Raw genomic sequence first — 14,279 nt, forward strand, 5'->3', positions numbered from 1 at the left:
TTTGCTCCTAATATGAAAGCAGCGAATGTGACCAGGCATGAAGTGCGACGTGCGCGCGGGCCCATCAGGGGACTTCGGCCCCTCGTCCGGCTTGGCTGGCAGTGATTGATTGGCTGGCAGTGCGGCACTGTTTAATAGCTTCTGTAGCATTAGGGAGAAACATATTTAAGGCCTTAGGGCTGCATATCAAAGGCCCCAGCGATCATAACCCCTTTTACTGGAGAATGAGAAGATCTCTGCCTCACAGAGCAATAAACTAATAGTAGTGTCAGTTTGCTGTTGCGGCCCCCTTTGAAAAAGACGCAGTCGTCGGTTGCCGCGGCCCCAACGCTCGGCGCTATTTTTTATCGGCTGCTGATGGGCCACGACTAATGTGGTTGTGAACCTTAAATCAACTTTCCGCTTGCTCAAACATGGTCACCAGGGTACTGGGGGTACAAGGACGGAAAAAGGTTGAAACGCGAGTTCGGGGCCCCTGTCTGGGCGTCGGCATTACCTGCTGCGGTAAAAATTGAGTTGCTTCGCCGGCGATCAGTCAAACGTCTCGGTGACATCCATTTTTTAAAAGCGCAAGTGTGTATCTTTGGCGTTTAATGAGAAGAGGTGCGCCGCTGAAAAATGACTTTGGGCCAGTTAAAACGATCTGGAGTTTATAAGACAGATTTAAAGACAAAGAATTGCTTTAATGTTGCGAAGCCGCGCATCCATCACCCGTCGCTAAATGATGATAATGCAGTGATGTTCGTACGGTTGGTTGAAAGGTTACTTTTTGAGATGTATTTGTTGGTTTATTGGTTTGAGGTGTGGTGAGATGAGATGAAAGACAGAAATGCAGAAAGGACATGGATGAGAAACAAGAAGAGCAAACGGAGAGGTAGAGCGAAAGGTTTATGGGAGGTGTCAGACACAACAAGACAGCTTCGTCCCACTCTCATCAGCCCACCTCCCTCAACCCCACCCCCTTCCAGCTTGGATTCGTTTCAGTAAACAGCGGTGTCGGGGTCACCTGGACTTGTGGGTAATTGAGGGAGAGTGGGCCGCCCTGTCAAGCACATCGGCTAAAAATACATCGCACGCTGTCACTGTGCTCCAAGTGGGGGGAAAATGATTGTTCCCCTCTATGCCCAAACCCAAAACAATCACCAGCACCGTGACCTTCTATCTCGAAATCACACAGACAACTTTTCCTTTGCTCACAATGACAACGGCAAAGACAAAAAGAAAACAAGCAAGTCGATAACTTCAGGTCTCCGTAGTCGAAATTAGAGGGGTTTAGATGAGGAGGTTAAAAACATGCCCAAGGAAGCAAAAGATGCCGCTTGGCATGTGGGAAGGTTATTGATTCGTCCTGCAATAATTTTCGCCAGCTCTTTTATATGCAAACGATCTTGTGTGAATTTATGGCGGTCTTACCAGACTCATTTCACAGTTTTTAGTCTCTGTCTCTTTGTCTGTCTCTCTGGAGTCTTAGCCGCCTCATTAGCTTACTGTTCTCCATTACCGGCATAATTAAAATCTTTAGTAGCTTATCAAATTAAAAATATTTTCTGCTGATCGTATTGAGATCTTCACCTCGGCCACAACAGGAATAAATTAAGACTAAGCGAATCTCGTGCAAACGCATTACGGCGAAGCGCTTGAAAGAGGCCACTTCTGGTATCTGTAAAGAAAATTATTATGAACGGAAGAGAGAGAGAGAGAGAGAATTAGAAACGAGGGGGTGAAAACAAGGAGACGGATGAAGATAATCCGAACAAAAATGGCTTTGGCTCATTTTAAAATATATATATATATATATATATATATATATATATATATATATATATATATATATATATATATATATATATATATATATATATATATATATATATATATATATATATATATATATACACGCAAAACATTAATTAGGGTCAAACAGCTGTATAATCTAGACATCATTCATGGATTTCTTGCTTTTTTAATGTAAGAAAAGTCCCTCAAGAGCTTGTACTGTACACTCGAGGCAGTTTTTTGTATGTTTCCCTTTTTAATTCCCAGCCTGCTAGCGCTAAACTGTTGCAGCAGCCAGCAAAACATACAACAATTGTGTGTGTGTGCGCGTTTCTGCAAGTTTGTATGCGAGTGTTTGTGTATCTGTCACAGAACTGAGGCAACAACTTGTCTTCAAGCGATATTTCTTCTCACTTATCATCATCTCCTTTTTCCAAAGGACGTATGAGCCGCAGCGTGCTTGACTTGTTAAATGAGGTTTAAGTCGTCTTTGTCAATTGGAGGCGGGACAAAACTTTAAGCATTTTGCACATTAACATGCTTTCGAGAGTATTACCCTAGGGGCTTGTTCATTCTTTCACTTTTTCACTCGTTCGCTCTCAAACAGGGATGTTTTTGTGGTCTTGTTTTGTGTGTGTGTGTGAGAGAGAGAGAACTGGCTGACTTCCTTGTCAGAGGAATAATGGTGATTATTCAGATTTCATGCCCTGTCTGTATGTTAATTATTTACTTCAAGCATGAAATGTGCGTGAATGCCAGAGAATTTCTGTACACAAATACGCTTCACAAAGCATTCAGGGAGAAAGAGAGAGAGAGAGAGAGAGAGAGGGCAGGCGGCACATCAGCCTGTAGTGGAATAATTAATGCCCCTCTTTTGTTTACTGAGCCCTTGTTTTTTATTTAATTATGCCACGAGTAGAACCAGATTAGCTGTTAATTGATTTAATTATCCAATTTGTTTGTGGCAGGCATGATTCCAGCTGAACTACAGCAGCTGTGGAAGGAGGTAACAAACAGCCATGTGAAGGAGGAGAACAGCGCAACAAATAACGGGCACCGGGGTCTGGACCTGTCGTCACCTTCTCCCGCCCCTCCTAAAACCCACAACCAGCACGTATCCACCAACGGGCAGTACATCAGCCATGCACCCAAGAGAGAGAGGTAAGTCAGTTGTCCCACTATTGACCGGAAGATAAACATCAGACTAAAAGTTTGAAGATATAAATATCAAAACAACTTGAGCATCCAATAAGATTAAAAAGCTGTAAAATGAGTATGAGTAGCACAGCTTTGTTAATTTGATCTTTGGTGAGAATTGTTCGAGTTTATGTTAAAAACACAGAGTTTTGGTTTAAGATTAGCGCATTTTATCAATGCACAACATTAAGTCATTAAGGGGAGAAATACTAAGAAGCTGGAGACTCACTGTGCGTTCACACCAGATGCGGAAGAGGCGGCAAAAACGCGCTATTCGCGCATAGTTGGATGCTTGAACATTTTGAGTTTACTCGCTTCATTCGTGCGTAAATGTCGCTCGTGTTATTGTAGTAATACAAGTCATTTCGTATAGCGATGATGATTGTCCTCCATTGTTGTTTTGTGTTTCTGCCTCCGCTCGCTTCCTGTAATCACGTCACTACTACAGCAAGCTCCTGATTGGTTATTGCGGCGCAAAAATCTTAGATTTTTCGACTTGCGCGGATCACGCGTCAATGCGCCATTTGCCGACACGCTTACCGTGCTGTAGGATGCCTATTCGCGTCTTTGCATTGACTTAACATTAGGGATCGACCGACATTTTTTTTTTGCCAATACCGATTTTTTTTTTTTTTTTTTTGATGACCGATACAGGCTGCAGATTTTCTTGAGCCGATATTTAGAGCCTATACTGCTTTTGCTCACTCAATTTACATAATTAAAATGACACAATAATGATGCCAAATGTTACAAGTCTCAATTTAAAAAAAGTAACATTTATTGAACTTAAAAAAAATATATTTTACAAATAGTAAAAACAAGTGAGGGTTAACAAACATGCCTTACTAAAAACATTACTTGTGTCCATTTTGAGGCAAAACACAGGGCACTGATGTATTTTAAGATATGTTAAATAGAGATGTTATTAGTTTGGACTTTTCTTACATTTATTTTATTTTAGTCTAGGACTAGTCTAATCCCTGTCTGAGAAATCGCCCCATAGAGATGAGAAATAAAAACCCACTTTGTTCAGCTATGATCAGCTGTTAGCCCGAGCTTTTGATATTGTCATGGAAAGGTTGGTTGTTTTTAGTCACATGACCTGCAATCGCCTGCGGCTTACAGCACTCTGTCTGTAAATAATGCCGGAAAAAAATCGGCGAACACGGCAGCCACGTATCGGCCGATACACATAAACTTGCAAATATCGGCTCGATAGAGATCTGTGAGGTGATAAAAGGTTTGAAAGTGTAAATCGCAATGGTAATATTAGTTTGAATTAATTTTCACATTCAGATTCCAGTCACCCTTAAAAAATATGCATGGGAATTTAGCTCTTTCTTGACATCACAGAGTAAAGCAAATAAACTCTCCCAATGTCCCTGTTGAAGGTGGAAATCCCTTTAAGGGAAGCCAGCTTGATTGACAGGTACCCATAGGGCATTTTCTTTATGAAATGAATATTCATTTATTGCCTTTAAGTACCTCGGTATGTTCATTACGGACCTGGAGTCTGTCCGTTGAATCCCGTTCATCAGGGAATTCCTGTCAAGCACCTGAGAGAATGGCATTGTAATAAATGTTAGATTACTGTAATGAAAAGAAGTTATGTTAAAAATTAGCTGCTGCTATATTGCACTTGTACACCTTGCATCAGCCAAGTGGTTTTCATTAAATTTATTCTCTGTTTTACTCTTTCTTCTTTTACATGCAACAGTCCACTAAACATTTATGCATTTCACGTCTGCGTTTTTCAAACAGTGCTCTTTAAACCCCTGACACTTGAAGATTTATTTGGAAGAGGTATTGCATCGCTGTGTCTTCAAGGAAGAAATTAATTTGGTTTATAACACATTTACTTGTTTTCATGTGCTCGGGCTTGATCTTTCAACCGCTGGTGAGAAGCCTCCAGGCGCTCTGAGCTCATTTGTTTGTCTCTTTGTCTCTCTCCCCCACTCTGCACATCTGACTCAGATTTGACTGATCAAAACCATTGTGTCATTATGAAAGCGATGCGAATAAAAACACGTTTAGCAAAACAAGCTCTAGCTGAAGGTAAGGGAGGGTTCACGTACAAGCGTATCTGCATTTTCTATCAATGTAGGCCAAAATTGAGCATGTGACAGGTTTGATCAACATTCCCTCCAGGGTTATTTAAGCTGGGGATGATCTCACTGACACTGGGTTTTTTGGGCGCTATAGTAGGCAATGGAGGTATTGTAAATGTACACTGTTATTTTCTTTTTCTACCTTTCTTTCTTTCTCTTGCAATAATCTAATAACAATCCAAATTCATAGTAGCATGTAGCAGTGCATTCTGGGATTGCCTTCTCCAAGAATGATACTTGCTATACTAAAAGCCGAAGTATGGTCTACTTTTTATGCATACGCGAGGGTCTGCAATAGTGTGTGTTTTCATCATCAGAAGAGTGTGCACATACTATACACGCATTGGCAGATTTTTGAAACACAGCAAATGTATGCGTAGTTTGCACATGTGCAGGAGATGCATTGCATTTTATCGCAGTGCGCATGCATCAAACGTCTTTCGACCGTGCACGAACGTTCGCCTACTCTCCAGGCTTTCGAAATTGTCTAGAAGAATAGATCTTGGAGGACAGCAACATTGCTTTTTGCAACCCCATTCTCGCCGGGAATGATGCCTTAAAATGTTGTCTAGTAGTTAGGCAGCTCACTAGGTTTTGTAACAGAGCAACTCACTCAGAAGCTCACTCGTGCTTTCTGAAGAGTAACAGTCTATCACCAATTTCCCTAAAGTGCACAAACAACCAGTCCTCCATCACAACACCGCAACCCTTTTGTGTTCCACGTCTGGTTTAAAACACTCAAGGAGACGTTCCAGAAAGATCAGCGCTCCATGCCTGCCCCTCTCTCTGTCAGAGATTAAAGAAGACGTCAACAGGAGTTTAGCACCGGTGCCGTGAAAAAGGCTTTTTGTAGACTGAATTTTCCTTAGATCTGTCAAAAAACATGAGTAGGTTATCGCACCTCTTTTTTTTTCATCCTGGTGTCTAAAAAATGTGCCTGAAATGCACTGCTTTGTAATTTTTGTACAAATAGTTTAGTAATTTGACAAGTTCCTCCTTAGTAATAATATTAAAGCAATTTAATTTAAAAACTTCTACTTGGTTTTTAATCGCATAAGTCTTTGACTCATTTTCACGCAAGTGTTAATGAACTTTTAATTGATGCGGTTTTACCCTCTTGTTGTGAAACAGGCAGGCAGCTGCTCTGATGGACTCGCTTAGCCCCGGTTCTCTCAGATTAGTTTACCGGTGGGGTCTTAAGCACCACGCAGGCCGTTTCATGTGTCATATAAAATCTGTCCAGTCACAACGACGCCTGCAACTAAAACCTTAAGTGCATCCACCAACATCATTCACTGTCTTTTCACTTCCGTCTTAAAGGAAGGAGAGAGAAACCCAATCACCTCGTGCATGTTTAGACGCAATGCTCCCCTGCTTTTAACAGCCTTCATCGGCTCCCACTGGTGCCTGCACAGAGACAACCTCCGTGTGCACACCCAAATATGATAAAAGCATTTGACGTGTTGGTCCACCTGACCCATCAGCACTGAGATAAGGGACAAACACTTTTTTTTTAACTAAAGGGGGATTTTGGGTTAGAGGGTCAGATTAGGCCAGATAGCCAACTTGATTTATATTTGGTTTATATATATAAATAAAAAAGAAAATGTATACATAAATATAAATATATTTCGATCCATGCATTAATTTCAGGAAATATATTTTCAACAATTCGAGCCATTAAAAATGAGTGTCACCCTGTTCGAGTCATCCCAGTTCTTTTTCTCTCCCCAAATCCTTCAGGACTGCTGTGCTTGAGGGATTTAAAACCAAGTCAATTTGTTTTAAAGAGATAAATAATCTGATTTGCCCCCCTAAACGAGCCCTTAACCTCCCTTTAATTGATCTCCAACTCTGGAAATGATAATTAAAACATTTTGAGGGGTTTGGGAGGGTGGCCCGGTCGGGGATTGAGTCAGGGGATTTACCAGTAGACTTGGAGGAGGACCGTTTCTTTGATGATGTATCCCCATATGAAGACTTGAGGGGGAGTAATGGTGTTTTGTGCCGGTCTGGCTCTCCAGACATCAGACCTCTTCTTTAGTTTGGCAACGGTGATACTTGGGCGCTCAGTGCATGATAATATGATCCTAGATCATAATGTAATGAAAGATGATATGACAGCACAGATAGCTCACAGGAAAGCATTAGGCTATCATTTGAAGGGCAGGATTTAAACGCACAGGCAGTGGTGTTTGTGATGTACTGTGTATTTTATTTTTCAAAAAATTGCATTCTGTCATTTGCAGATTAGTGTCGTTTGATATAAGGGTCAGTAAATAATGGCACTTTTTTGGGTGTATGAAATTGAGTAGCTCAGATGCAATAGCTGCGAAACGTCACCTCCGTCAGAAATGAGATAATGATATTAAGTCAATGTTCTCGGCACGTATTATACGTTAGTCTAATACTTTTACTTCAAATCCACACTGTTAGACATTTTCAAGGATTTTTACAGTAACCTACTGGCAACACATTTTACAAAAATGTCTAACAGTGCACTTAATACCAGCCTCGGGTCATTCAGAAATACCAGTTTGTTGGCACAAATCCATTAAGAGTCTGATAAAAAAGTGCTCATTTAAAAGAAAACCTGTCAGACACACTTAGAGGGTTTTGCAAATAAGCTCTTAAATTACGTTTCCTCTAAGCATGCAAACACAAAGGATTTGACAGTTTCTTTCTCAGTGCATTAACAAAAACAATTGGATATCAAGTCTTACCCTAGAAATTGTAACCTCATAGTGGCAAGTTTACCACACTGACACACTTAAACAAACTAGATCACCAGATTACTAACAAGATAGCAAATTTAACTTTTTTGTAAGTAAAGAATGGGGTCATCTCGGAAAGATTAAGCTGTAGATTTCTGTTTATTCACAGTTTAGTAAGCAACTGTCTAAAAGAGTATAGTTTCCTCACTCACCAAACTCTCTTAGCATTTCACAATTCAGAGTATTAGTTCTGCTTTAACCAATGTCGTTGTGCTTTAACCAATGAAAAGTTGTGAGGTCCTGGCATGGCACTTCTTTAAAATCTATTTGAAATAGATCTTTTATAAGTGACAAAATATTTTTATATTTAAATAGTATATATTAATATATTAATGTTTTAATATGAAAGTGTATGTGGAGTCTATATATGTTAATATAATCCAATACCAAGTTTAGAATAGATTTTTTACTTTTAAATTGGTCAAAACTGTATGTACTGCAATTTTTTTATTTTATATTTTCATGGTTTACTTAAATATACGTACATTCCCATTTTAAAATGCATGTAAAACTTTTTTTAATTAAGAATTTAATAAAACAAATTACATTTTCTTATATATTTAAAAATCATAACTTTTGTAGACATACACCACCTTGTGTTGCGAAAGTAGAAATTCAGTGGAGTCAAAAGATCACCCATATACTGATAAAAACTTTCAGCCGCCAGTGTTTTAAAAAAAAGTTGCCAGCCAGCGCACCAGCATTTTTATGATTTTCACAAAAGTTTAATGCCTCCTAGAAAATGTTGTTCTTTAAATATATGAACTTACAATATATCAAATAAAAGAATAGACCCTCTGCTTTCAAACAAAAAAAGTTTCATCCTATCTTCAATTGATATTTTATCATCTATTAAATATGGATAGGTTCTTTAAAAAAATACACAATTTTGAACAAAAGCTGAGATAATAGCATTTTTGTAAAGGACTTTTATGAGAGATCAGATTCACAGTGATGATCTAAACATACGGTGTTTTTTCTTTTTTTTTTTGGATCAAAGTTGGGTAAGAGTGCCACCTAGTGTATAATAGTGAAAATATGGATTGCCGTTAAAACTCGTGATTGGCACGGAAGCGCTTTCTCTAAATTGACGAGATATCCATGTAGGGCACTGTGCAGTTAGTGTTGTGTATATAATAAAAGTATTGTATTTCATAAACTGATTCTGGTAATTATTTAGAAGACAGTGAAGTTACATTGCTAGCTTTTCAATTTAACAGATCTGCAGAATGCTAAATTTGAGAATCTTCATTGTCTAGACTTTATTGTGTTTGCATGCAAGTTCTTTGTATCAGGCTGCCGACGACTGTACGCAGGTGGATAAATTGATAACAGGTGGAGTGTGTTTGTTGTTTGCGCTTTGCAATAACAAGCCAGATTGATTTGGAAGCTTCCTGTTGTGGGAAGCACTTGTTGCTCCAGGTGGACCGTAGAGGTCACGGTTCAGCGGTCAGAGCATAAAGACGTGCTGTATCGCTGAGCCTCGCGCTGCTCTGATCAAAGCCCTCCTCCATGCGCTTCAGAGGAGACATGAAATTGGCTATTGATTGGCCTGCATCGGGCAGCTCGGATGCTGTGATAGGCTGACAACTCCAACTATGCTGAAAGCAGAGATCACATGGTTGCTCTGATCACACACTTCCTGTAGAGGTCAGGGGTCGATCAATAAAACAACAACAGTATGATGTGCATGATGTCTGCTAAAGGGAAAGGGTTCTTTTTTATCAGATGTCAAATTTTAGTGGATGAGCCATTAGTACATCAAGTGATATTACGGAGATTAATTACTCTTTAGCCTCTTTCATAAAATTAAAATGATTCATGATTGAGTTTCATGTATGTCTTAAATATTTGCAGCTTTGATGTGGCGGTGACGTTTGCCATTTCTTTTTACAGTTCAACGTTGGATGATCATTCGTCCCACAGTCATCCTCTCTACGGTCACGGCGTCTGCAAATGGCCAGGATGTGAAGCAGTGTTTGACGATTATCATATGTTTCTGAAGTAAGTACTATACACACACCTTAAATCCTTTTTTTTATTCTATAAAATGCAATAGAAGATATTTCGATAAATGATGGTAAGTACACAGTTGACGGTACCCATTGACTTCCATAGTATTTGTTTTTCATACTGTGGAAGTCAGTGGGTACCATCAACTGGGTGCTTACCATCATATTTATTAAAATATTTCTAAAGAAACTCATCCAGGTTTAGAACAACATGAGGATGAATATAAATGATGACAGAATTTTCATTTTGAGGTGAACTATCTCTTTTAATATATCTTAGCTATTTTCAGCTTTGTAATGGCATTAGATAGTGCCCCAATTTTAAAGCTTGAAAAAGCGCATCCATCTACCATAAAATAATCCATACAGTTATTAAATGTCTTCTAAAATGAAGCAATGGGTCAGAGGTCAGCCTTCCACCTGACATTAACTCTTGTGTGAACATGCATATTACCGTGTTTTATAAAGTTTGAAAATATATACAGTACAGGCCAAAAGTTTTGACACACTCACTTATATTTTTTCCAGATAACAGAATAATAATAAACTCATCCAAACTATGGCATAACACAAATGCAACTGTGGGAATTATGTTGGTGACTAAAAGCATCCAAAATAAATCAAAACTCTGTTATATTTTATTATCTGAAGTGCAGTCACCCTTTGCCTAGAAATTGCAAAACCATACTCGTGTCATTTTATAAAGCAGCTTTTTGAAGTTTCACTCTAGGATGAATTTTAAAGAATATTAAAGGACTTAACATTTAATCCGGGCTCTTATTGGCTGCTTTTTCTTCAATATTCAGTGCAAGTTATCTATTTCAAAAAGATTATTGTAAAATAAAATTTTATTTTTTTAATAACAGAAAGTAATCTGTTTGGCACAGCTATATTTTTGTCAACAAATGTAATTTCAAGTTATGAACCATACATCATCAGATTAAATGATTTTTAAGATCATAGGTAACATTATAGTAAAGTGTGTCCAAACTTTTGGCCTGTACTGTATATGTTATATTCATGCAAAAATCCATCCCTTCGCCTCCAATGACATTATAATGCTGAAAAGATCAAGGATAATTTTTTATCTAAGAAGAAAATTACATAAAGGTAAAAACGGGATAATTTACATTATTAGGTGAACTGTTCCTTTAAGAAATGTAGTTTCTATTGGAATTATGCATTGAATATGAAGTCATTTATTGGAACCAGTATGCTAAGATGAATTTTGCACGCATCACGCTCTCATGAAGATCAACTCAGTCAAACTTAGTTATAGTTCGTCCCATCACAGTATTTCCAGTTATTTTTTTTCCTGTTTCTTTTACTTTCTTCGCTTTGATATTTTTCCTTTCTCCGTGTGGTCTGGGCTCTTGACGGGTGTGTGGCCTCTCTGTGGTGTGGCTTTCCATAGGGCTCTGTACTGCCTGCGATAACTGTGGTCCCCATGGTGATTCCTGACACTTTGTACCAAAACAAACACTTGGGGATGTTTATCTATGATGACCCACATTCTGAGAGTACAGCGTGATTGCCCTTGTCTGCTTCCAGATCATTCCCTTCTCTGTTTTTAGAAGGGTAGTGATGTTTGCTAAGGCCAGCATCACTATTACTGTCTTTCGATTGTAGGTGAATACCACACCGGTGGTCTCAGCACATACAGTAAACTCTGCACCTTTACCTCTAAAGTCCAATGGGGAACACACAGCAGCCTACATAGAGATCAAGCTTAAGGTGCACAGCTTATTCTGTACATCCTGATCCCCACTGAAGAAAACCTGGTCTTGCTTAATCCTCACTCTGTGTGTGTATCTGGCTGGATTAGTCCCACTCCAAACAATATATGACACTGTTCCATTATCCCGTGTTAAAACCAAAACAAGCCCAACACTGAGACCCACAAGTAGAGAAAGTGAGAAAAACAAACGGCGTGCAGAACCACATCTGCACTCCTGCCTCGGTTTCCAATTCAGGAAGCGGCCTCCTCGCGATGGTTTATTTGAAGTCTTGTTTGAAACCGGCCCGGCCACTGTAAACACTTTTGCAGATCACTTAGCAGATAATAACATAATCTACTTCGGATCTGTGTTTGCTTATGGAGAAGGACGTAGAGATGCAAAGTCGTTCTGTCTGCTGGGAGCATAGAAAGTAGGTTTGCTGCTCTGGAGCAAGATCAACCGAGTGTCTAAATAGTGCCCGGAGAATAAACCACAGATACGTTTTTGAATTTCAGTTCACTTCCTTGTTTTTTTTTTCATTTGCCAAAACCATGATTCATCAATTGCGAATAAGAGAAATTAACATTTCAGGGCTGCAAAGTGTGAGTGGGTGAGCAAGAGAGAGAGAGAGGGTGACTTTAAAAAGTACACTCTGCGATGTTTACACAAGTGTTTTTATCATGGCAACATCTTGTTTACTTTTCTTGCCTGCCCTAAACTGCTTGGAACATGTTGAGAAAACATTTGGAGACGCTCCACAAAGCCGCCTTTGTGAAAGCGAGGCTGGGTGAGAGTTCAGCTGGCACGCTTGAAGGTGCTAACCGTCCATGCACTAAACATTCCCACATGTGCATCCTCCGCCCGACGGCCCGAGAAATCACAAACAGAAATAGGGAGGAAAATTAGCCGGATGATAAAAGTTTTCTGGGTAGCTAGAAATGGGTGCTATGGGGAAAGATGCGCATTAGCGGCACGTCCATCTCCATTGCCCGAGCCAACAGCAACAAACGGTAATGCGCGCCGGTGTTGTTTTAAATCATGTGGATATTTATTATGTCTTCAAAAGAAAACATTGCATACCTAGTCACACTGGATGATAACAGTTTCAATAAATAAAAAGAGAAGCGGTGGTATACGTGATACGTGTTTTTCCAGCAGGGTAGGAAGGGTGGAGCACAGGTTTAGAAAACAACTTGGATGCTTTTACAAGAAGTGAGTGCATCCATGAGCTGCGATATTCGAAAAGGTCAGCTACGGTGGGCTGTCATCCATCGCTGTTTCGAAAAAGGACACATTTTTCTTGTATTTGTCTTTTTAAAATTAAAGTTGTTTTATTGTTTGAGTTTGGGGGATTGTCACGAAATCCAGATTTAGAAGGTGTCCAGCAATAGAATTTTTAAAAAGCCCTTGAAGACAATTTTTTTGCACATGTAAGATTAAGGTCTGAACTTACTATAACCATTATTTTAGAGGATTAAAAAAAAATCCTATAGAATTATTACATTTTTTTAGATTATTATTATCAAAAATTATCATTACCGCAACATGATATTACATTAAATATATGCATTTAAAAACTCATGTTTCGGTAATGAGAACTAAAAAAGTTGTCTAGGTACTATGACAAACAAAATTTAAACTTTTCGTATGGAGAGATAAGAACAACTTCCCTGGCAGCCATCTTTTTTTTGAAAATGTTAGTTCCTGAGGGCTTAAACAATGATTGAAAATTGTTGCGGAGGATGAGAAAATTGGTCTTGGACACATTTATATTCCTTATTATTGTCTCTACATTTACCAGTGATCACCAAATACCACATGTTTCTTTACTGTAAATGTTTATAGTATAATATGCACTGAAGCTTTTTATTTTTTAGATTTTTTAATTATAAATATTTCCAAGTTAACAAAACCAAATCCAGTCATGGACACGTTGCGGTAATGAAAATTTTCCTCTTAAATGTGGAAAAATCAACAAAATTGGTTTATATGATGTCATTTGAAATCATGTGCAAAATAGTACATGAAGAGATGTTTGTAGCTGTATGCTTCTTATTTTGATACTCTTACTTTGCATTTACTTTTTTTATCACACCTCATAAGTCTTATTTCGCGAGAATCACCCGTTTGAGTTAAAAACAAAAAATATTAAGCATATTAGTCTTAAAACTGGTTTCTGGCGGTTACCTTTTACAAACATGTTGCATTATGTGTTGCATTGCATTACCATGCACGTAATCCCATCCTGGAAAATGTATGTTTACCCATCAAAGTAAATAAAATTCATTGATAATGCAAAGATAAGCAAAAACATGCTACCAAACATACAAATATGTACTGTAGCAACAGTAACGCCTTTTTTTATGTTTGGGAATAAACAATGGAGTTTACCCAGCCATCATTGCAATGGAAAGGGCTTCTGGGTACAATCCTCCTCATTAAAACCCAGACTAAAGGACAGCTAACCACAGTGTTATGTAAAACGCTGACTGTTTAAGTAATGCCTATTTAACTTGTTTTATTGTGGCCATTTACATTAGCGACTGTCATCCTGCCAGAAAGCTTTTAAAACAAGCCTTCGTTTGAAGTCCAAAAAGTGACACATGCCAACGTCATTTCTGCCGTTCCCTCGTCTTGTCAAGATGCTCTTCTGAGAGGGCTGCATTAAGGGCCATTTGAATATTTCATTTCCTA

At 38.7% G+C, this 14,279-nt stretch overlaps 1 protein-coding gene across 10 annotated transcripts in view; it reads left to right on the forward strand.

The window, feature by feature from the left end:
* The window catches only part of foxp1b (forkhead box P1b), a 234,659-nt gene that overhangs the window by 195,601 nt on the left and 24,779 nt on the right, over positions 1 to 14,279 (forward strand). For all 10 annotated transcript variants that reach the window (XM_065279803.2, XM_065279797.2, XM_065279796.2 and 7 more), the window contains 2 exons: positions 2,745 to 2,937; positions 9,752 to 9,859. In XM_065279803.2, coding sequence (XP_065135875.2) covers positions 2,745 to 2,937; positions 9,752 to 9,859 — 301 coding nt within the window. The remainder of the gene's footprint in view (positions 1 to 2,744; positions 2,938 to 9,751; positions 9,860 to 14,279) is intronic.

The sequence above is a fragment of the Paramisgurnus dabryanus genome, chromosome 7 (assembly GCF_030506205.2).
Source record: "Paramisgurnus dabryanus chromosome 7, PD_genome_1.1, whole genome shotgun sequence".
Lineage (NCBI taxonomy): Eukaryota > Metazoa > Chordata > Actinopteri > Cypriniformes > Cobitidae > Paramisgurnus > Paramisgurnus dabryanus.